The sequence below is a fragment of the Plasmodium malariae genome, assembly GCF_900090045.1.
Source record: "Plasmodium malariae genome assembly, chromosome: 8".
In the NCBI taxonomy this organism is placed as follows: domain Eukaryota; phylum Apicomplexa; class Aconoidasida; order Haemosporida; family Plasmodiidae; genus Plasmodium; species Plasmodium malariae.
Window position 1 is genome coordinate 883899 of NC_041782.1, and position 22008 is coordinate 905906.

The 22008-nt window shown below is 24.9% G+C and overlaps 6 protein-coding genes across 6 annotated transcripts; 2 read left to right on the forward strand and 4 right to left on the reverse strand.

Moving 5' to 3' along the window:
* Nucleotides 1-209: 209 nt before the first annotated feature.
* Nucleotides 210-3898, forward strand: PmUG01_08028000 (E3 ubiquitin-protein ligase, putative; the record flags this gene model as incomplete). The annotated part of the gene is made up of 9 exons (XM_029004437.1): nucleotides 210-1466; nucleotides 1725-1866; nucleotides 2034-2094; nucleotides 2234-2344; nucleotides 2518-2579; nucleotides 2760-2797; nucleotides 2927-3010; nucleotides 3093-3193; nucleotides 3436-3898. 9 exons carry the CDS (start codon nucleotides 210-212, stop codon nucleotides 3896-3898), a joined length of 2319 nt encoding a protein of 772 aa, XP_028861126.1.
* A 1875-nt stretch (nucleotides 3899-5773) lies between these two features.
* Nucleotides 5774-6937, reverse strand: PmUG01_08028100 (conserved Plasmodium protein, unknown function; the record flags this gene model as incomplete). The annotated part of the gene is made up of 1 exon (XM_029004438.1): nucleotides 5774-6937. One exon carries the CDS (start codon nucleotides 6935-6937, stop codon nucleotides 5774-5776), a length of 1164 nt encoding a protein of 387 aa, XP_028861127.1.
* A 2049-nt stretch (nucleotides 6938-8986) lies between these two features.
* PmUG01_08028200 (conserved Plasmodium protein, unknown function) lies at nucleotides 8987-10120 on the forward strand (the record flags this gene model as incomplete). Its single annotated transcript, XM_029004439.1, has 2 exons — nucleotides 8987-9586; nucleotides 9887-10120. 2 exons carry the CDS (start codon nucleotides 8987-8989, stop codon nucleotides 10118-10120), a joined length of 834 nt encoding a protein of 277 aa, XP_028861128.1.
* A 1122-nt stretch (nucleotides 10121-11242) lies between these two features.
* QCR7 (cytochrome b-c1 complex subunit 7, putative) lies at nucleotides 11243-12214 on the reverse strand (the record flags this gene model as incomplete). Its single annotated transcript, XM_029004440.1, has 2 exons — nucleotides 11243-11613; nucleotides 12007-12214. The coding sequence occupies 2 exons, from the start codon at nucleotides 12212-12214 to the stop codon at nucleotides 11243-11245; spliced, it is 579 nt and encodes a 192-aa protein (XP_028861129.1).
* A 3011-nt stretch (nucleotides 12215-15225) lies between these two features.
* Nucleotides 15226-16508, reverse strand: HGPRT (hypoxanthine-guanine phosphoribosyltransferase, putative; the record flags this gene model as incomplete). Its single annotated transcript, XM_029004441.1, has 3 exons — nucleotides 15226-15810; nucleotides 16166-16259; nucleotides 16489-16508. The coding sequence occupies 3 exons, from the start codon at nucleotides 16506-16508 to the stop codon at nucleotides 15226-15228; spliced, it is 699 nt and encodes a 232-aa protein (XP_028861130.1).
* A 2108-nt stretch (nucleotides 16509-18616) lies between these two features.
* On the reverse strand, nucleotides 18617-20398 carry PmUG01_08028500 (phosphoglucomutase, putative; the record flags this gene model as incomplete). The annotated part of the gene is made up of 1 exon (XM_029004442.1): nucleotides 18617-20398. The coding sequence occupies one exon, from the start codon at nucleotides 20396-20398 to the stop codon at nucleotides 18617-18619; it is 1782 nt and encodes a 593-aa protein (XP_028861131.1).
* Nucleotides 20399-22008: the final 1610 nt, after the last annotated feature.

Here is a 22008-nt window from a genome sequence, read left to right on the forward strand (position 1 = left end):
ACGATGAAAGGGTAAACATGAAAAATGGGGATTTACTTAATCAGAAAAAAAAAATTAAAATACACATTAGTTCATATTTATAAACAAAGCCAATCCCATAAATATAAAAAGAATATAAAACTTCGACATTTACACCCTTTTATAAATCACAAAGAATATTTTTTGACCAAAAAAACAAAAAAGAAAACCAAGCCAATATCAAATTTACCATGCTTCAATTTAATAAAGAAGAGGACAAGAAAAATTGTTTAAACCAAAGTGATAATATTTTAGTATTAACAGGTCAGGTAAATGAAGAGGTTAAAGAGCTGAAAAAATATGAACAGGTTAGGCATGGGGAAATTTTGAATAGTGGATTGTTAAATAGGACAGAAAATAAAAATATAAGGGAAAATAGAATGGAAAATAGAAATGAAGAAGAGAACACACACGAGGAAGAAGTTCAAAATTTGGAAAATCCAAATGAAGAAGAGAATAAAAGTCTCAGTAAAGATAAAAACTTAACTAGCGAAAAAGGGAAAAAAAATAAAAAAGAAACAAATGTAAATTTTATAGTTGAATACAACAGGTATAAACCTACGAGGATACATGTTTCTAAAAAAAATAATAATACCCCTGTTGTAAAAAAAAATACAAATCAATATATAAATTGTAATTTCAGATATTATGTAAAAGAAAAAAATTATTTAATGCAAAATATAGATGATAATATAAAGTGGGAACAAATCGAAAAAGTTGATTATATCACATTTGATAATACCTGCTTAACCTGTCCAATATGTCTTGAAAATAATATTATATCTCCAAGAATAACAAAATGTAGACATATATTTTGCTTTTTTTGTATTTTGAAATATTTTATTGATGAAGAGAAGAAAACATGGAAAAAATGCCCAATCTGCTTTGAAATAATTAATGAGAATGATTTGCGTGTTGTTAAATTTCATTATGTCAAGAATTATAAGATTAAGGATAATATAAATATGTGCTTATTATATACAGAAAATAAGAAAATTAACTTAAAATCAGATAGATTATATTTCAATAACACTTTTAAAATTACCAATAATAATTTTGTAAAAAATAATAAAAATATAGATTATAAATATATTGTAAACATTGATAATATGAACAAAAATTTAACTACTTATAGTCAAAATCATTCGGATAAAATACTAAAATTAAATTTAAATTTAGGCATACAGTTTTCGAAACTATTTTATATATATAACCCTCTCTCTATTTGGTTAAAGGATTTAACAATTTTTAATTTTATTCTGACAAATAAAAAAATGAAATTTTTTGCATCAGATGAAAATGTTATAATAAAGGCTATATCAAATATTAAATTAAAAATCAGTGAGTACCTAAATATTCCGATAGACAAATTGAATCCACAGTTGAATATCGATGAAAACTCCTTCGATTGCTTTTATTTATATGATAACTTGGCACATGACGTTTACGTAATACACTATTTATCTCTTTGTGCTTTTTGAAGAAACGGAAAGAAGTGCACATAGGAAAAACTTGCACATACGTACATGCATATATTTATATGCATATATATTTATATACATATATATATATATATATATATATGTGCATAATTTGAAGTAACCCAGGGCAGATCTAACAATGGTGCACCATGCTTATTTTTCCTATTCGTATCATTATTTAACCATTATTATATCATAGTTTGTCCTTTCCATTGTTATTTACAGGATAGCATTGAACAAATAAAAAAAGAAATGATGCTAGAAGTTGAATTTTTGAAGAACCAAAAAGAGCTAACAGATAACAGATGCAATGTGGAAATTGAGAAAAATAATAACGAAAAGTCGGAGAACTTAAAATATTTAGATCGTTAGTGTTAAAAGGAAAGAAAAACATAAGAAAATATAGCTAAAAAAAGCTGTATTAAAGCAAATTATAGTAAAGTAAAAGCTATATGTTTATTAATGTATCAAAATTTGCATCACCAAAAAATTGATACTTGCACATATTAAAATTTTTACTACATTTATTTATAGAAATATATTTTTATCAGTGTATAGATGGTCAGTGTATATTTCTAGACCCGTTTATTTTGAAGTAAATTTTGAAGAAATGGTGTAACAATTTGTATACCGTAATATATGATTTTATATTCGCGTAAGTATGCAAATATGTACATTTTAATATCACTATTCAGATTGATTATGTTGCACATCTCCCATTTTTCTTTTACAAGATTGCTCTTTTTTGAATGTGATAATGACATGAACAGAATGCCAAAATTCTTGTGCAACAGACAAATTACGTACATTGAGTCCTTTGAGCTAGATGAAAAAATCCGAAGGAGGTATCACTTAATTATGCACATACGTGTATATGTATACGTACATACATATATATATGTATATATGTATATATATGTATATATGTATATATAATATATATGTACTTTTCAGTTTCCGTTCATTTCCTTCTATTAACAATCTTTTTTTTTTTTTTTTTTTTTTTTTGTAATAACAGGAATACCATTTTATCGCACTTACCGTTGGGTGTTAACGTTTTGTTTGTGTCGTTAAATATAGGTTATACTATTTAGGAGGTTTCTTTTTTTTTATTTTGCTACCATATGAATGAACATGTGAATATATGTTCATATGTGTAAAGATATATTTATATGTTTGTAGGCAATTTATATGTTTATATATGTAAGTGTTTAAACGCGTATTATGTATTTGATGTTATTTCTTTTTCTATTTCCTTAGATGATATCCTGTCCAAAAGAACCAAAACGTATTTTTCAGTAACTTAAAAAATTATGATAAAGAATATAGTCATTTTTTTTTTTTTTTTTTTTTACATTTTTTTGTTATTATAATATTTTTTTTTTTTTTTTCTATCCATTTGTCACTTTTGTGTCTACATAATTTAGAAAGAAATATCTGAAAGGAAAAAGAAACACCTTACCATTTTGAAAAAAAAAATTAAGGAGGAGAAATATTTCAAACTATTAGCCGTAATTAATTAAAATAAAAGAAGAAAAAAGAAAACGAAAATTTTAACACATATATATAAATACGTGAATATGTTTTCAACAGGATGAAGAAATTAACAGAAAAGAGAAACGTTACTGGAACCTGCCCAACAACACAATAAGCATACAAAATGATTCACTCAGCGCAAGTTCTAGTTCTCTGAGGTATGGAAGAATATGAAGAGACAATATCTGAGTATATGCATATATGTTTGTTCGTATATATATATATATATATACATGCATTAACAAACAAATATATATATATACCCACACGTACATTTATACACATATATGTGCTTGTGAATAGTAATGCGGGTATTACTATCAACAAGGTTAATTAAATCTGATATTGTTAATATTTAGTACAATTTGTTTTTTTCCCTTTTTTATGGAATTTTAATAAGATACTCAAATTATATGGAGGAAAAAAAATATATCCATGAAGAATTACCCACTGATGCAATGTTACAATATGATCACTGTATAATGAGTAAAGGATTGGTTAATATGAACGCATTGGACGAGAAGCACAAAAGTGAAGATAAGGTTTATGTTCCAAATAATGCAATTAAGAAAAATATAAATAATACTTCTAAAAAAAAAAATGAAAATAAGAATAATGGAAAGCATAAGAATATTAAAACTGATTTTAATAGCTCTGAACCATTAAACGTAAAGGACAAAAATAATCAATTGCCAAAAAGGAGTTTTCTTGAAATAGCTAAAAAAAAATGTGATATTAATAATATAAAATGTGAAATTCCCCAAGAGAAAGAACAAAAGTTATCCATTGGCTCTGGCTCACTTAGCATTAATTTGATAGACTTAATCAATAACAAAACATCAAAAAAAAAAAAAAGAAAATAAGGAATTTTTTAAAGAATGTCAAGGTATTACTGTTGTTTCATCTGAAAATAATATCTCTATTTGTATTTTAATAATTTGCATTTTTAAATTAATTTTTTTTTTTTTTTTTTTTTTTCCGTAAACGAATAAGTCTATATTTGTACTTATGTACGTGTATGTAAATATATAATATTGTTACTTCTCAATTGGCTAACTCGCTTTGCTCACGCAAGTATTTATGTTTTTCCTTATGCCTGTCTTTTTATATTTTATAAATAAATATATTTTTACTGTCTTTTTCTTTTGTTTTAAAATTATTAGATCCTAACACAGGATACTCATCATGTTTAACCTCATACACCATTTTTCATACTATTATTTTTGACATGTATTTTGAATTACAAACAAGGTCTTAATTTTTCTTTGCCGCATAAATTTCTTTCTATTTTTCTGCTTCTCTCCTTTTATCATAATGTTATTTGTTTTTTCATACATCTGTTTTTCTTTATGAATGGAATATTTAAAAGTTATGAATTGCAATTTGTTTTTTTTTTTTTTTTTTTTTTTTTATTATCTGTCTTTTTTGTGTAATGTGTTTTAAAACATATATACACATATATACACATATATACACTTATATATACATATATATACATATACACACATATATACACATATATATACATATATATACATATAAATACATATATATGTATGTGTGTGGGCGTGTTCGCACGCTATACAACATATGACTTTTTTGTAAACGGTAAAATTTTAATTACATCGAGAAAAATTTTTATTTTATGTGTAAAACATAATATGCAACATATTTTAATAGTAAGAAAAAAAAAAAAAAAAAAATGCGGAATATTTATGTTTCCCGATAAAAGATACCCAATGCATACTTGAACATCATGTACGTTGCAGCATTAGCCAAATCCTTTTGTCATAGCTGATAAGGAAAACGAATAAATAAGAAGTGCGGTTAAGTGGTTAATAAATACAGAATTAGAGGAGAAAAAAATGGAAGACGTTAACTGTTAAAAAATAGGACAAATGAGAATTAAAAAAAAAATAATAAAAAAAATACTTATACATATACATATACTTATACATATACATATACATATACTTATACATATACATATACATATACATATACATATACTTATACATATACATATACATATACATATACATATACATATACATATACATATACATATATATATACATATACATATACATATACATATACTTATACATATACTTATACATATACTTATACATATACATATACATATACATATACATATGCTTATACATATACATATACATATACTTATACATATACATATACATATATATATAACAGTATCGCTTATGTATAACTATATTTTCATAAATATTTTCTTCGTTCAATGCTAAAAGTATACAGGTCATACCTTTTCAACGGTTTATAAAAAAAAAAAAAAAGCGCAAATCCGGGGTATATAGAATAAGAATTCATTTTTATAGTTAGAGTATATTTCTCCAAATTTCATAAAATTAAAAAAAGAGAAAAAAAAAAAAAAAAAGGTCATTATTTTTATTTAAAAAATTAAAAAAAACAGTAATTAGTTAAATAATCAAAATCTAAATAACAGTATAAACAAAAATTGTTTATATTAATTTTCGAATAAACGTTAAACGGTGTTATATATTATGAAGCTAAAATATAATATTACATAACTCATAAGTTTACGTGTGAATATATATACGTATACACAGTACACATTTAATTCTTTAAATCACAACAAAATTCAAGAATGCATGTTCGTAGTAAATGGGAACGAATACGTGTATATTATATATTTGTTCACGTATAATGGTATGCATGGTAAAAATAGTACACAGTTAGTCCGACTTGCCAATATTTTCTAAATGTTTTTTCTCTAAAAAGGCCTGCTTTGAGGCTTCCAATTTATCCTTCAGCTGAATATAAAACATAATGTTATTATTTTCCAGCCCTTTTGCAAATGATTTTTCTTCAATTTTTTTTCCAAGTATTGCTATTTTATCATCAAGAAGCTTAATTTTTTCCTCATTCGTAAAAGAGGAATATAATATATGCGCCCTTTGTTTTTGTGTTATATTTTCACCATCTTCCTGAACATTTTCTTCAAACTGTTCTTCATCTTCTCCTAAGAATTCAAATGAATCTTCCACCAATTTTCTGTAAACTTTGTCTACTTTAAAAATTTTAGTATTATCACTTTTTTCGCCCCTTACTTCATACCCTAATTCCTTGTACAAATTACTTGTAGAAATATTACGATTAAATAAATGATCATCAAGAGGGTTATTTTCCTCTATTTTTTTTTTAAAATCCTCTTCATTTGAGTATACACTTTTTTTCTGCAATTTAGCTAGCCAGTAAATATTTTTTTTTTTAATATCAGATTGTCTTTTAAATAGAATAGATTGTGTAACTTTTTTTTCCAGTGATAAACGATCTTTTAAAATAGCTCTTCTTTTTTTATCTTCTAATATTCTATTTCTAATATTTTCTCTTCTTTTTCTTTTATCTTCTTTTGTTTGTAACAATAATTTCAGCTGTTTATCTCTCTCTTCATTTGTAACTTCACTTAATTTATGTAAATATTGTGCTCTGTATATTTTACGTAAATCTCTCATTTGTCTTTCCCACATGTATAATTCACATTGATAAGGAGTAATTCCATTATACATCTTATTATACAGTTGTTGATATACACTTTCATTTGATAATAAAAATTCTAATCTTCTATCTAACACTTCTTTTGTTACCTTTGGGGCTTTTATTACTTCTAAAATTTTCTCTTTATTTCCTGACTTGGCCCTTGGAATTATACGAGGCATACCAATATCACAAAATAATCTTTCTTTTTCTTTTAATCTTACTAGCCTTTTTACTGGGTTGCTGAATGGCCCGATTTTTCTCTGTGGTTTTTCTCGTAATTGCGCTCTTTTGAATTTTCCAAATACTCTCATAAATCTCGACGCGTACAAAACCCTTTGAAAGTTATTCATATAACTCATTGTGTTCTCAAGGGGCCTGCTTTGTACTGCACATGTATTTACATATATGTACACAATTATACATATATCTACATATATATATTTATATAAACGTGTATCTACTTATATCTACTTATATCTACATATATATATTTATATAAACGTGTATCTACTTATATCTACTTATATCTACTTATAACTACTTATATCTACTTATATCTACTTATATCTACATATACATACTTATATCTACATATACCTACTTATATCTACATATACCTACTCATAAATATTTATATACACAGAGGTTATGTCATTTGCATGTATACTATATAAGAGTACATTATAGTATACTGAATTATACTGTACCATATGGTGCCATACCTTATTGTACTATACCATATTATAATATATTACACAATATTATAGGATACTACTTTGAATTATTTATTAAAGAGGAATTGCAATTTTTTGTTGATTAACCAGTTAACTCAGTCTCACATCAGTGAGTAATATAATTCACTGTACATAAGATATATTCATTTTTTTAAAAATTATAAAAATTGTATTTTCTACATTATCATACCATTTTCTGTTATTGTCGGTATATAAGAGTTGTTTCACCATAAGAAGGATGAGCACTCACAATTTTCTTAACTTTTTCAGTTTAAAACTGTTTCCTAAAATTGGATGAATTTATTTTTTATATATTTACATTTCGTGGTTAGTGCATTTGTTGTACTTGTATATTTATATGAAAAATATTTTAGCATTCTCAGCGGTGAACGCGCGAATATACATACATATAAATGCATTAATAGGTATATATACACACATACATAGATATATATATACATACACGAATACATATATGTACATATAACACTAAAGCTTGTTTTTATATATGTAAAATATACGAAAGCCAATACGTCCTTCTCTTAAATCATAATATATATAATAAGCTAACTGTAAATTAGAAATTTTTTTTTTTTTTTTTATACAGTGTATCATATATTCAGTTGCTTAACACTGTGAATAACTAATAAGTCCTTCTTCCGATTTTATCTTCACATATTATTCCTTCCTTACGTCATGTGGTATTGCGCCATCGTACTACTTCATTGTTAAGTCATTACATCGTTATACAAGTACACCTTTACAATATTCCATCTTTTTGCTTTATTTATTTATTTTTTTTTTTTTTGAAGGGAAAATGGTATTGTAAATTTTGTTTCTCATACGTCAAAAAATACATGCACCAATGTACAGCATTAAAAAAACAAATGGAATAACAAGTTTCATATTACACACAAAAAATTATTGCAACAAAACAGCTGCACTTTTGCCTTTAAAAATATTTGCTCATTTATTTGTTTGTTTTTTCCTCGTTTATTCACATCTCCATTTCTTCGCTTCTTCATTTATTAGTTTTTTTTTTTTTTTTTTTTTTTTTTTTTTTCTTAATTATAGTGCAATCTTACTTCGGAGGTATTTTCAAAATTTCCTTATGTTTTAAATGTTTAGGTTGTCTATTTATTAAGATATTTTAAGTATATTATAAAACAGGTAAAAATAATTTTATTTCATTGTGCATCCTTAGTTTTTCTTTTTTCGTTTTCTCATTATTAAATAAAGACAAAGACATAGCTGAAGGACATTAAATACTTAAAACAAAAAAAAAAAAAAAAATTAAAAATAAAACTATAACTATAACTATAACTATAACAATAGCTATAACTAAAACTAAAACTAAAATTAAAATTATAAAGATGTAACTTTCTGTAAAGAACAAAACTATTCTTTGCATGCCGAAAAAACAAATTGAACTGTGCATCATATTAAGATAGTTCTACATAATTAATATACATATAACACATAACACGTAACGCATAAACATAGTATAAAACGCAGGAAGAAGGAGGAATAAATACAGTATAATTATTTGTTTGAAGTAGTAAAACAGATTAACATATAATCTGCCCCCCTTGAAGCAGACAAAAAAAAAAAAAAAAAAAGGGAGAACAAATATATGCGCAGATAAAGACACACACATAAAATAAAAACATAATAATGAAAAGGCTACTTGTACTTTTTGCTATTTGTATTTTCATAATGTGGACTAATAATGTTAAATCGTCCATATACACAAATTCTAAGAGAAAAAGACATTGGAATTTAATGAAAAGAAACAATTTAAACAATGACAACAGAAGTAATTACAGCTTTCTAATGTTACATAAAGAAAATGATGAAAAAACAAATAATGATAGTAATAATAACACAAAGAAAGAAAAGGAAGGAGACGATAATAATAACAGTAATAATAGTAATAATAGCAATAGTAATAATAATAGCGGTAGTAATAATGTTAGCGGACCCGATAAAAAAAATGCAGAAAGCAATTCTAACGAAAAAAAAAATGAGGAAAATAATGCAAATGAAAAAAAAAACGAGGAAAATAATGCAAATGAAAAGAAACAAGAAGAAGATAATTCAAATGAAAAAAAAAATGAAGAAAATAGTTCTAAACAAACAAATGAATCTTTACCACCAGAAAAAAAAATTAATAAAGATAATTTATTAGAATATGGTACACATGACAAAGATGGAAATTTTATTCCTTCCTATAAAACGTTAACAGATGAAATCCTTTCCATAAATAATTCTTTGGTAATATCATTGAATTGATCATATTAATATATATATATATATATATATATATATATATTATTACACAGCATTAATGCTACAGTAAATGTCTTTATTTATTGAGATAAAAAGTTACGTGGTACTAACTGCTCATTTTCGTATACATATGCACATAATTTGTTAAATGAAATATAATGTACATTTAATAAGTGCTTATTTAGAACAAAAACGAAGGAAAAAACATTCTAAGATGAAGACCAACACATACTATATATTTATATATATATATATATATATACATTTTTTAATTCCACTGCGCAGGAAAGAGCGTCAAATTACCTGAAAATAGGATGCTCACATATTTTGAAGACGTTAGAATTTATACCAGAATCGAAGCTATCCACACAGTATATAAAAGTAGATACGAAAAATGTGTACTTAAAAGATATTAGTACCGAATGTCAAAACATTTTTTTTTCAATAGAAAAATTAACTATGACCATAATTGTCCTTAATTCAAAGTTAAACAAGTTCATATACGTTTCAGATAAGTGATTTCAAAAAAAAAAAAAAAAAAGGAATAAAAAGAGAAAAAATAAGAAAAAACTCGAAGTTTTATATACGTAAGTTAAATTTTGTATCTTAGGCTTTTCCCCTTCTAAATTTTCTTATCATACCTAAGTATACCCTTTTTCTATTAATTATATTTATTTCAAACAGCTTATTCGCTTTTTTGCATGTATCACTACAAGTTTGCACAGATATAGGTATGCGTATATACACACATACATCTCTATATACAGCTTTTTAAAATGCTTCTTTTTCCCACATCCATATGATTCAAATATGCATATGTTTTTGGTGCTAAGAGGTGGATATAACCACTTTTGATTTTTTTTTTTTTTATATTTTTTTGCTTTTGATTTTTTTATTTTTTTTTTTGTTTTTTTTATTTTTTCAAAAAGGTGTATTTAAATTTATTTTTATTATTATTCTTCACTAATTTTTTTTTTTTTTGTATCGATTTATGAAATTATAACTGTTATAGATTTTATATGATTTGAATGAATATTTAGCATTTTCATTCATAATTTTTAAAAAATGCTCAAATATTTGAAGTTAAAATTTTTTCTTTTTTTTTCCCCTTTTTTTGTAATGTCACATTCCTTTAAAAGGTGTATATATGTATATGTACATACGTACATACATATATGCATATGTACATCCTTATACGCATATACTTACTTATTTGAAAATGTACACATTAAAAAATTTCTTATTCGTAAAAAAAAACAAAAGATGTTAAAAAATGGCTAAAAAAAGAGCTAAAGAAAATGAAAAAACACTACAAAATTTTGCAACTTTCCTCAAATATAATAATATATATATATGTATATATGTACATGGCATGTTTATATATGTAAGGCACAGTATATATTCTCAGTTGTATTCTTGTGCATTTTTATTTGCACGTATGTATGTGTAGTCTCATATTTACCTAAAAAAACTGGTGTACTCAAGTTAATGTGTACACATAACGAACGTAGCCTCATGTAAATTATAACTTTCTGCACTTGGAAAATTGTGTACTAAAGGAATAGCAGTTTGTGCATATACATATATATATATATACATATACCTGATACATACATATGTATGACAGAAGAGATGCACCTTTTACTTTTTTTTCGTATGAGGAATAGCTGCTCCATAAAGATTCGGAATTGAAACGAGAAAATGCATACCAGGCTCCAAATCACCGAAACCAGTTGTACCACCAGTATATAACCTTCTATCGTAAGGATGATAACCCAATAATTCTTCTTCTTCTTGTAATTGAAATTTTGCTTCTTCAATATATGGAGCAAGGTAAGGTATATATGGGTCGTAATTTTGTTCTGAGGGGTGTAAATATAGTCTTAGAAAATTTATATGGGTACCCCTTAACATTCTTCTATATCTTTTTATTTGTATATCTTTTGGTAATAAAGAAATTGCTCTTTCAATAACTGGGTCTTTATCGCTGTACATATCATCATACATCAACCCTAAAAACAAGGGAAGAAAGAAGAAAGAAGAAAGAAGAAAAAAAAAAAATAATATAAAATTATTAGAATAAAATAAATAAATGTTATATAATATAAGGAAAAAACAACTGTTATACATCAAACGGTAACCATTACAAATAAATTATTCCTAATCATTCGAATGTTAGATGTTCGTAAATGCTCAATAGTGTCTTTTATTATTATACAGTTCTGAGTTCCTTTTTACTGTTTACAAATTTTGCATCCATACAAAAATGATAAAGTGGAACTCAGCAAAATGAACAATTGGGTATGATATATATATATATGTTTATTTGTGGGTATAAATCTATATATACATAAACAAGTTAACATAATTACACACATATACATAATGAGGGCTTTTCCAATTACCATGCTCTCTTAAAAATTTTGTTGTTGCACAAAATTGCCACCTTTCATATGGAGCTCGGATAAATTTAAAATAAGAAGGAAAAATAAATTTCTTAAAAAGCTCTGTTATTTTGCTAGTTTTTCTCTTAGTAGGTTCATATTCAAATTTTTGAATAGGTTTTGAACCCGATTTTATAATATATTTACAAATTTCTTTATGCAGAGACATCTTTCTTTGTACATATTTATACTTTCAGTTTAACTCATTATTTGAATTTACACTTTATATAAGTACACACAATGATTAGTTAATACTTAATATGTAATACTACGTTATATTTAGTACTAAAAGTAATTCTGAATAAACGGTCGTAGAGTACTGTCAAAAATTGTAATAAAACACTTCATCCAATAAATCTCGATACAATTTCTCCTTTTCCTCTACATATATATATAAGCATTATGTACGTATTTGTTTTATGTATACGTATATACACACCTTTAACATCTCAATAGAATGTTCAAAAACGTTCTGATAAAATTAAATACCAAAAAAATACTGCAGAAAAAAAAAAGGAGAAAAGAAAAATGGAAAATAAAAAATAATAAAAATTAAAAACTGAAAAAAAACAGTATTCTTCAAATATTAAAATAAGCTATTTATATAATGACAACAATGTATTTTAATTATCTCCAAATTTTTTAGCCCTCTTCATAATTCATATTTTTCACAAAACTTCTTTTATTTGTACAAATTTTATTTTTTTACTTAATATGAAAAATAGCACATAATAAATTTCAAAAAAAAAGAAAACTGAAAAATGTATATGTACATACATGCATAGATTTACTTATATATGCATATACGATACACTTTTACTCATTTGCGTAAACAAGTTCGTACATACTGAAATGTTTTAATACAATTCATAGGCAAATAAATTAAAATATTAATTAAAAAAAAAAAAAAAAAAAAAAAAAAATTATGATTGGCTATAATTCGGGGTTACTCTTCTAAATATAAAGTGTTTATTTTGCTTTCTTTTTGAAAATTAAGTTGTACAAAATCTGTAATAAATTGACACATTTCCATATGTTACATACACATGTACATGTAAATATATGAGCATGTGCCCATAATCACGTCCATATGTACATATGCATATTATATAAAACACATTTTGCACATTTTAATCCTATCTGTTATTTTCATTTAGGCATAATCATCTACCTTTTTTCACAATGTCATAATGATGTGTACTGTATTTAATGCCCGTATGTACTTTAAAAACTTTTGATAAATTCCAAAATGCTTTAGTTTGTGCAATTTTTGAAATTGCTATTCCCGATTTTTAAAGAACTATTTATACAACTTATTATATATAAATAGAACATTTTAAAATTATTAAATATGAACAATATATAATATAATGTAAACATAAAATTCGTCCATAGAAAATTTTGTTAATAAAGTTTTATTTTTCTGTATATTTATAAATAACCTTTAATAGGTACAGTTATTAAAATAGCTAAAAAGACGAAATGAATAAAAGAACTTTTGAAAAGCCACAAATTCAGCGCTGTGCATTCTATTGCTATACATATATATATATATATATATATATATATATATATATATATATATATATATATATATATATATATATATATATATGTATGTATATTTATTTGTATATATATGTATATTTATTTATATATATATTTTTTTTATTTTATGGTTCATTCAATGGAAAGTATAGTTAACATTTACGAAAAATTAAAAGCAAAACAGTAAATAAAAAGGATAAAAAAACATTTCAAATAAACAATGAAAAAGAAAAGAAAGGCACACACAAAAACATTTTTTTCTTTGTGTATATTTTGAACAGTTATAAAAATAGGTACCATGTGGTGTTATGTTTTACCGTAAAAGAATACAACTTGTTCAATGGAAGCTGTTTTATTCATAGCACATAATTATGAAAAAAAAAGGACAGATAAAAAGACGTCTAAAAAGACATAAAAAAACAGATAAAACTACCAACACAACAACAGTCAAGGTTCAAATTATTTACCTAATAAAATTTTTCATTTGTCATTTTACATACCTCAGTGGAAAATTTGATGCACATTAACACTAAAATATATGTCTGTCAAGTTACGCAAAATTTTTAGGAACGTAATAAGAAGAAAAATAAAATAATATAAGATATACAGTTGTGAAAGGTTATATAAGTGGCATACATAAAAAAAAAAAGAAAAAATGAAAAGACATTCAATTATGTTAAATTAATAATTTACAATTTTGTTTCCGTTCATAAATATTTACAAATATTTTTACAAATACACTTTCACATAAAAATTTTAACATGGTAAACCTGGTATTTCATACTTAACTACTTTTTGTGTTGGCCGCTTTTTTTTTTTTTTTTTTTTTTTTTTATTGGTTGCTATATGAAAAAAATAAAATGAAGTAACATAAAATGGAGTATGAGTAAAATTAAAATAAAGCAAATTAATAATGAATAATATAAAAATATATGTAATATTACACTAATACGAAAATTGATAACTATATGTTAACTTAGAATTTCAATGTGCAAAATGTATAATTTGTTTTTAAGAGAAAACTACATTTTATGCACTGTGTAACTAGTTTTATACTTTATAGTACTATCCTTCTGTCAATTTTATCAGTACTGCCAATTTTGTTGATTTTAATTAATATGTTTATTCTGCATTTATTTATTCATTCATTTAATTTTTTTTATTTATTTTTTTTTTTAATTAAACTCATAAAAATACTGTATCTGCACTAAATATAAAATAGGCAACGCTTTAAAAATTAAAAATAAAAGGTTAATTTTAACGTTATAATTTTTTGAATTGTCAAAATGCGTGAATTCATATATATGAAAAATGTACTGTTATTTTAAAACTTCGTAGGTAATTAAATTTTCATATATGTTTAGTTATCAAATTTGTATATATAATAAGTAAATGCAAACATATAAGCGCATATGAGGAGATACATATGTACATGTGCATATGCGTAAATGCTGGTATGTGGGTACGGGAGTATGCGGGTATAAGGACATGCGTAAATATGTATATGTGTGTAAATATACGTACATTTATATATACAAGATAACTATAGTTCCAGGCGAAAACATTTTATTGAAAATTCCATCAAAACCTAAACTCTAACTAGGAAAAAGCATTTGTTAAAAAGATGCGTCCTCAAAGGTTCATATTTTTAAACTTCTTTAATCCCTCTTCATTAACTAAACATAAGTGATCAAGGTCCCTAAATATTTCATTATAATCTAAGCTATATCCTACAACAAAAGCATCTGGTATAGAGAACCCAACGAAGTCTGCCTTAAAGCCATTCCACAAAGGTGTTCTTTTAATAAATAAGCAAGTAACTGCAACTGTTTTAACTTCAAACTTTTTTAAATATTCACAAAATTTTAACAATGTTTTACCTGTATCTATTATATCTTCTACAATTAAAACATGTTTATCTTTTAAACAAGATAAGTCCTCACTCACTATTTCAAGTCTATCCGACGAATGATCATTAGAATACGATTTAACACGTACATAATGTTCAATATATAAGTGTTTTGGTGATTCACTCGAACTGTAATTATGAATTCTATTTAAATATTTTAAGAGAGCACTAAAGAATCCTCTTGACCCTTTCAATAAGCAAATCACATGAAACTCCTCGTTTCTATATACCCTTTTTATATCAAAAGCTAATTTTTCTATTCTATTTTTTAAAATTCCATTTGGAATTAACACTTTCGTCAGATAGCTCTACGAATACAAAAAACATCCATGTACCATATGAGAACCAGAAACTATGCATATGTATATATATATGTGCGTATATATGTATGTATATATGTATGTATATATGTATGTATATATGTATGTATGTACGTATGTATGTATGTACGTATGTATGTATGTATGTACGTATGTATGTATGTATGTACGTATGTATGTATATATGTATGTATATTTGTATGTATATATGTATGTATATTTGTATGTATATATGTACGTATGAACGATGTAATATATGAGGGTAGGTAAAAATTTGGTATAATGCAAAGTTATACTTCCATTCGAATGTTCTAATAAATTTCATTCGTAGTTTTGTTTTTACTTTATAGTGAACAGGCACTAAAAAGGTATCAATATCGTAACCATCATCATCCTTTATGTAAATTGGGTCGAGTGCATCTTCTCCTGCTCCTGGACTATAAAGAAAACATGTATTTTTCCATTGTAACAATAACACATCACAAAAGTACAAACACAAATACGTCAAATAGATGAAAAATACATATAGAGGTGTTAACATGTATAAGGGTATATACATATATATAAACATACATATGTACATAAACGTTTGTTCATAAGCATACATGTGTAATTCAAAAAACGCACATATTAGGTACAGATATGTCCATGAAAAGTGTTTAAAACAATAATCTTTTCATAAACATTATTTTTTTTAATTTGTGCTTTACACCGAATGAAACTAATAAAATAAATAGAAACACATTAAAAAAATGAATAAAAAATAAGTAATAAGTACATGTACAATACTAAAAAAATAAGAATAAATAAGTAATAAATGCGTAATATGCACATGTAAAATGCTGAAAAAATGCAGAATAAATACGTACTAAATGTATAATATATATTTATAAAATACAAAATACGTACATAATTTTTCTTTTATCATTTTTTCTCTATTTTTTTCTGTACTTATTTGGAATTTTCATCTTCATTTTTTTCTCTTTTTTTGATATGAACTTGGGTGGGAAAACCTATTATATGAATATATTCAATTTTTTATAGATACTTGACAGTGAAATGTTATCTTAAAAGAAGCCAATAATTTCTATTATATTATGCAATAATGCCTTTTACATTTTGTGATTTTATGTAAAATTACATATATATATCTATGTAGGAATATATTATATATATATATATATGTGCTTACGAATATAATAGTTATTGTATAATTATATATCTGTGTACGAATATAAAATATAAAATATATAATATATATTATATATGTTTTAAAAACTTCGTAGGAATTTACTTCTTTAATATCGTGCGTTCTTAAATTTAAATGAAATTTAAAAACATACAAAATAATATAAGAAAATAAAAAAGGACACAAATTTAAATGATATTTTCAAAATACAGCAATTTACTTATTTTGAATTTTTACTTCAAAATATAAAAATAATAAATGTAATTAATAAAAGGGTATTCATATGATATATTTACGTATTCTAGCTCTTAATTACTTTGTGGTTTATTACGACAAAAAGTAATATGAAAAAATAATTTTTTTTAGCGAAACAATTTTTTTTTTTTTTTTTTTTTTTTTTTAAAACAAATTTCTCGATTTCAGAAATAAATTAATTTATTAAATGTCAACTTCAAAAAAAAATATTTCTTATGTATTCTCAAGGTGTATAAATTTGCACATAAATATTTATGTAAAAATCCTATGTTGAAGGAGGTACTAATAATTGCATTCATATATTATTGTTCTTTCATATTTTTTCTTTTGTCATCTATAAATTCTATTTTATATGTTCCTTCTGAACAGTAAATATCGCTTCTTTGTTATGAAAAAAATTACTTTTATTGTATATTTTTTTAATTAATTTGTATATTATTAGTGACATTCTATATGTAAAAACTACCATACCATATAGTAACTCCATAAAAAAGTGTAATACTACTAACACATTACTTTTCATACTGTTATAATAAAAGAATGCATACGGGGCTGTAGCATGCGAAACATCACTCTAGCATAACTTGCCAATAAAAAAATAAGTATTGTAGGTAGTAGTGAATAACCAATTTTTGTAAATTACCTTGAACTTTTAAGAAAATAGAAAAAAAATTTTAAAAGGTAAAACAATAGAATGGAAAAAGAACGTGTAAATTTTAAAAGAACAAAAAGCAAATAAACGATTTTACATATTTTTCGAGTGTATAACCCTAACTTATATATTAGAGTTATTATATACGTATTATAGTAAAATGGATAAACTGCCTCTCGTTCTTATGAAAACCTTCCAAAGAATACTGTAGTATTATTTGTTTTGATGAGCATAATTAGGTAGCAGCTTTTTTGATATCGAAACAGTGCCTATATCGATTGTTATGTTTTAATGGTTTTAAAGATTCTTTTTTTTTTTTTTTTAAATTAATCATTCACATTTGAATATAAATGCGAGTTACAATGAATCTACATGACGAAGGGAAAAAAAAAGAACAAAATAACAAAATTGTTTTTAAAGGCTAAACAAACTGTCAAAAAAGAGCATAGGCTTTTTGCATGTTTGCTTATAAATTTTTACTGGTACTTTTGTTCTTGCATTTTGGAAAGAACTGTTATATATATAATTGCAAATATATGTAACTGCATATATATATTCGCATGTGTGCATGTATAGGAACGTATATGTATATGCGTCCATGTATGTATGTATACTTGCGCTATAACTGTGCGCACTAAATTCAATTTAAATGGTGAAGAATTTCCATTTTGCGTGTGCCCATTTTGTGTAAATCCATTTTAACATTTTTTAATATTGAACTTGTGCGGCTGCATGAACACTGGCAAAACTTCATTTATTAGTGCGTCAATCTCTTTTTTCGCTTCTTCGTAATTGCCCCTTGAAATTTCACTGTACCATTTGACCTTGGGCTCCGTTCCACTGGCCCTTATTGTAAGTACAGCTGTATTTTCAAAATGCAGTGTAATATTTTGAGAATCTGGTGTAGGTGCAATTAATGATTTTTTATCATGAGTTGTAGAATCATACCCTGTCGTTAAATCTCTAATACGTACAATTTTATAAGAACCTAGTGATGTTTTATAAGACCCATTAGATCTAAACTCATTAAATATACTAACAATATCATTTGGATCTAAAACAGTGTAGTATCCATTATTACTTACAAAGTAACCTATTTCTTTTCTAACAATTTCTAAGTAATCATGAAACGTTAAATTATTTTCATATAAATATACTGCTATTTCTATCCAATAAGCTAAAGCTGATATTCCACACTTGTCCATTACATGACGTGTTAAGGCATGTCCTAAAGCTTCTTCATAACAGTATAGTGTAGTATAATTCTTATCATTATATTCTATAGCCTTATTAATTAACCATTTAAAGCCTGTTAAAGTTTCATCGTATCTATATCCATATGTTTCGCATAATTTCTTTAACATTCTGGAACAAACAACAGTACAAATAAAAACATGTTTTGATTTATCTATATTTTTTTTTTCATTTTGTTTCATTAAATGATAAGCAAAGATAATTCCTAATTCATCCCCAGAAAAAACATACCATTTGTTATTAAATTTTTCCGCACAAGCAAACCTATCTGCATCTGGATCATTTGCAACTACTATAGGACTATTGACAAGGTCAGCTAACTGCATAGATAAATCAAGAGCACCTTTTTCTTCTGGATTTGGAAATGTAACAGTAGAAAAATCGGCATCAGGTAAAGCTTGTAGAGGTACTGTAAGTAAATTATTAAAACCAACTATGTGCATAATACCTTGTACAAATTTCCTACCAATTCCATGCATAGGTGAATATACTATAACAAGTTTTGTACGTGAATTACGATAACAATTAAAATTAAACTCATTTTTCATATCAGACATAAACGAATCATACATTTCGAAATAAATATCTTCAACTAATGAAGTATCTTTTAAATAAAATTCTTCATTTAAATATTCATATATTCCACACCATGGATTTAAATTATTTAATATACACTCTGAGATAAGTTTGTCTACAGGAGGTATTATCTGTGCCCCATTTGCTGCATATACTTTATAACCATTATCTAATTTAGGATTATGGGAAGCTGTTACCATAACACCACATAAACAATTTTTTTTTAAATTAGAATAACATAAAATAGGTGTAGCAACTGTTTGACCAAATAAATATACTCGAAATCCTTTAGATAAACAAACTGCTGCAGCGACATGTGCAAAGGATTCTGAATGATATCTTCCATCAAATCCAAAAATGATACCTCTGTTTTTACATAAATTCAATCCGTAGGTATTAATTAAATATGTACATAATCCTTGAGTTGTCTGCATTATAGTTACTACGTTCATTGCATTAAAACCTACTCCCATTTTACCCCTTAAACCAGCTGTACCAAAATTTAGCCTATTTAGAAATAATTTTTTTAATTCATCCTCATTGTATTTATTTATAACTTCTTCAGTTTTATCAACTAAATACTTTGGCTTTTTAAACACATCCCATAAATTCAGCATTGTTGCCAATTCCTCACTATTTGTCCTATCCATTTCGAGCTTTTCTATTTATTTAAAAGCTTTGCAAAAAAAAAAAAAAAAAAGCATAAAATAAAATAAACTTACAAAATATACTACCAAAATAGAAACGGACAAAATATGGATACATAAAAAATATCCTTGTTAAAAGTACTACAACCAAAATATAGGCAAACCGATGGGTGGAAAAGCAATAAGAATGACTTAATTCAATTTACGAATTTTTTTCTCAAAAAAATAAAAGTATGTAAAATTTTTTGAAATATATATCAAGTTGGAATAAATAAAATAAAAAAAAAAAAAAACTTCAATTAACGAATTATAAGCTTTCGCTTAGTAAATAAGGGCTATTAATTAATAAGGCTTGGTGAGTAAAAGGAAAAAAAATAAAAAGTACCACACAGACATGAAAAAATTAAACGAAATGGAGGCTTCCAACTAATATGAGCGGTAAATAAGATATATTGCATATATATGGGCATATATGTACAAGTGCACATAAATACATACATATATGCACCCTACATAAATAAGTATATATATGCGGCCTATATAAATACATACATACATACGGACATATATAATTATGTGCACATGTACTACATGCTTATATACTCGTGTATATACATATATGTATGCTTAGGAATGTCAAATGGATAAAATAATACAAAAAAAAAAAAAAAAAAAAAGGAAGGAAATGCTAAATAATTCAACGTTAATTACTGATATAGAAATTTCGCATGCAGAGCTGAGGTGATAAAACAGTTTTACATTCCTATTTACTATTTTAGCATATGTAATTTCGTTCAAAAAAACATTATTATGTTTATATTCATTATCCATTCTAGAAGTTAATATATTTTTAATTGTTTTATTTTATTCACTTTTAAATTAAATTATGATTTATTGAGAAAGTCGTACAACAAAAAGTATGACAAGCATGCATACTTTTTGTAGAAATACTCTATTTAACATTGATATTTTATAAAAGTTATAGTGCTTAGAATTACGTTCACTACTAGCATGATATAAAAAACAACATATATACGTATACGCACAAAAAGATATAACCATACACGCACGCACACACACACACACAAACACCCATGCACATAGTTAATGCTAATGTTTATACATATGCATGTGCACAAATAATGATGTCCATACAAATGTATAAGCATAGATTTAAATGGGGGAAATATAATGGCAGTTTTTCATCTACTCTTAATGCTATTACATTAAACTAAATTAAGTTTAAAATTATCGGGAAATGATCTACTATACGTCAAGGTGTTTAAATTTTTTCATGCATTAAATGCGGTATGTACCTATATATATTATATATGTATATTTGTATGTATGTATGTATGTATGTATGTATGTATGTATGTATGTATGTATGTATGTATGTATGTATGTATGTATGTATGTATGTATGTATGTATGTATGTATGTATGTATGTATGTATGTATGTATGTATGTATGTATGTATGTATGTATGTATGTATGTATGTATACGTATATACAAATATATTTATTTTTCTTTTTTTTCCAATTTTCTTGAATTATAAATCTATACAGTTGTGCGTTACATAGGTACACATATGTCTATAAAATACTTATA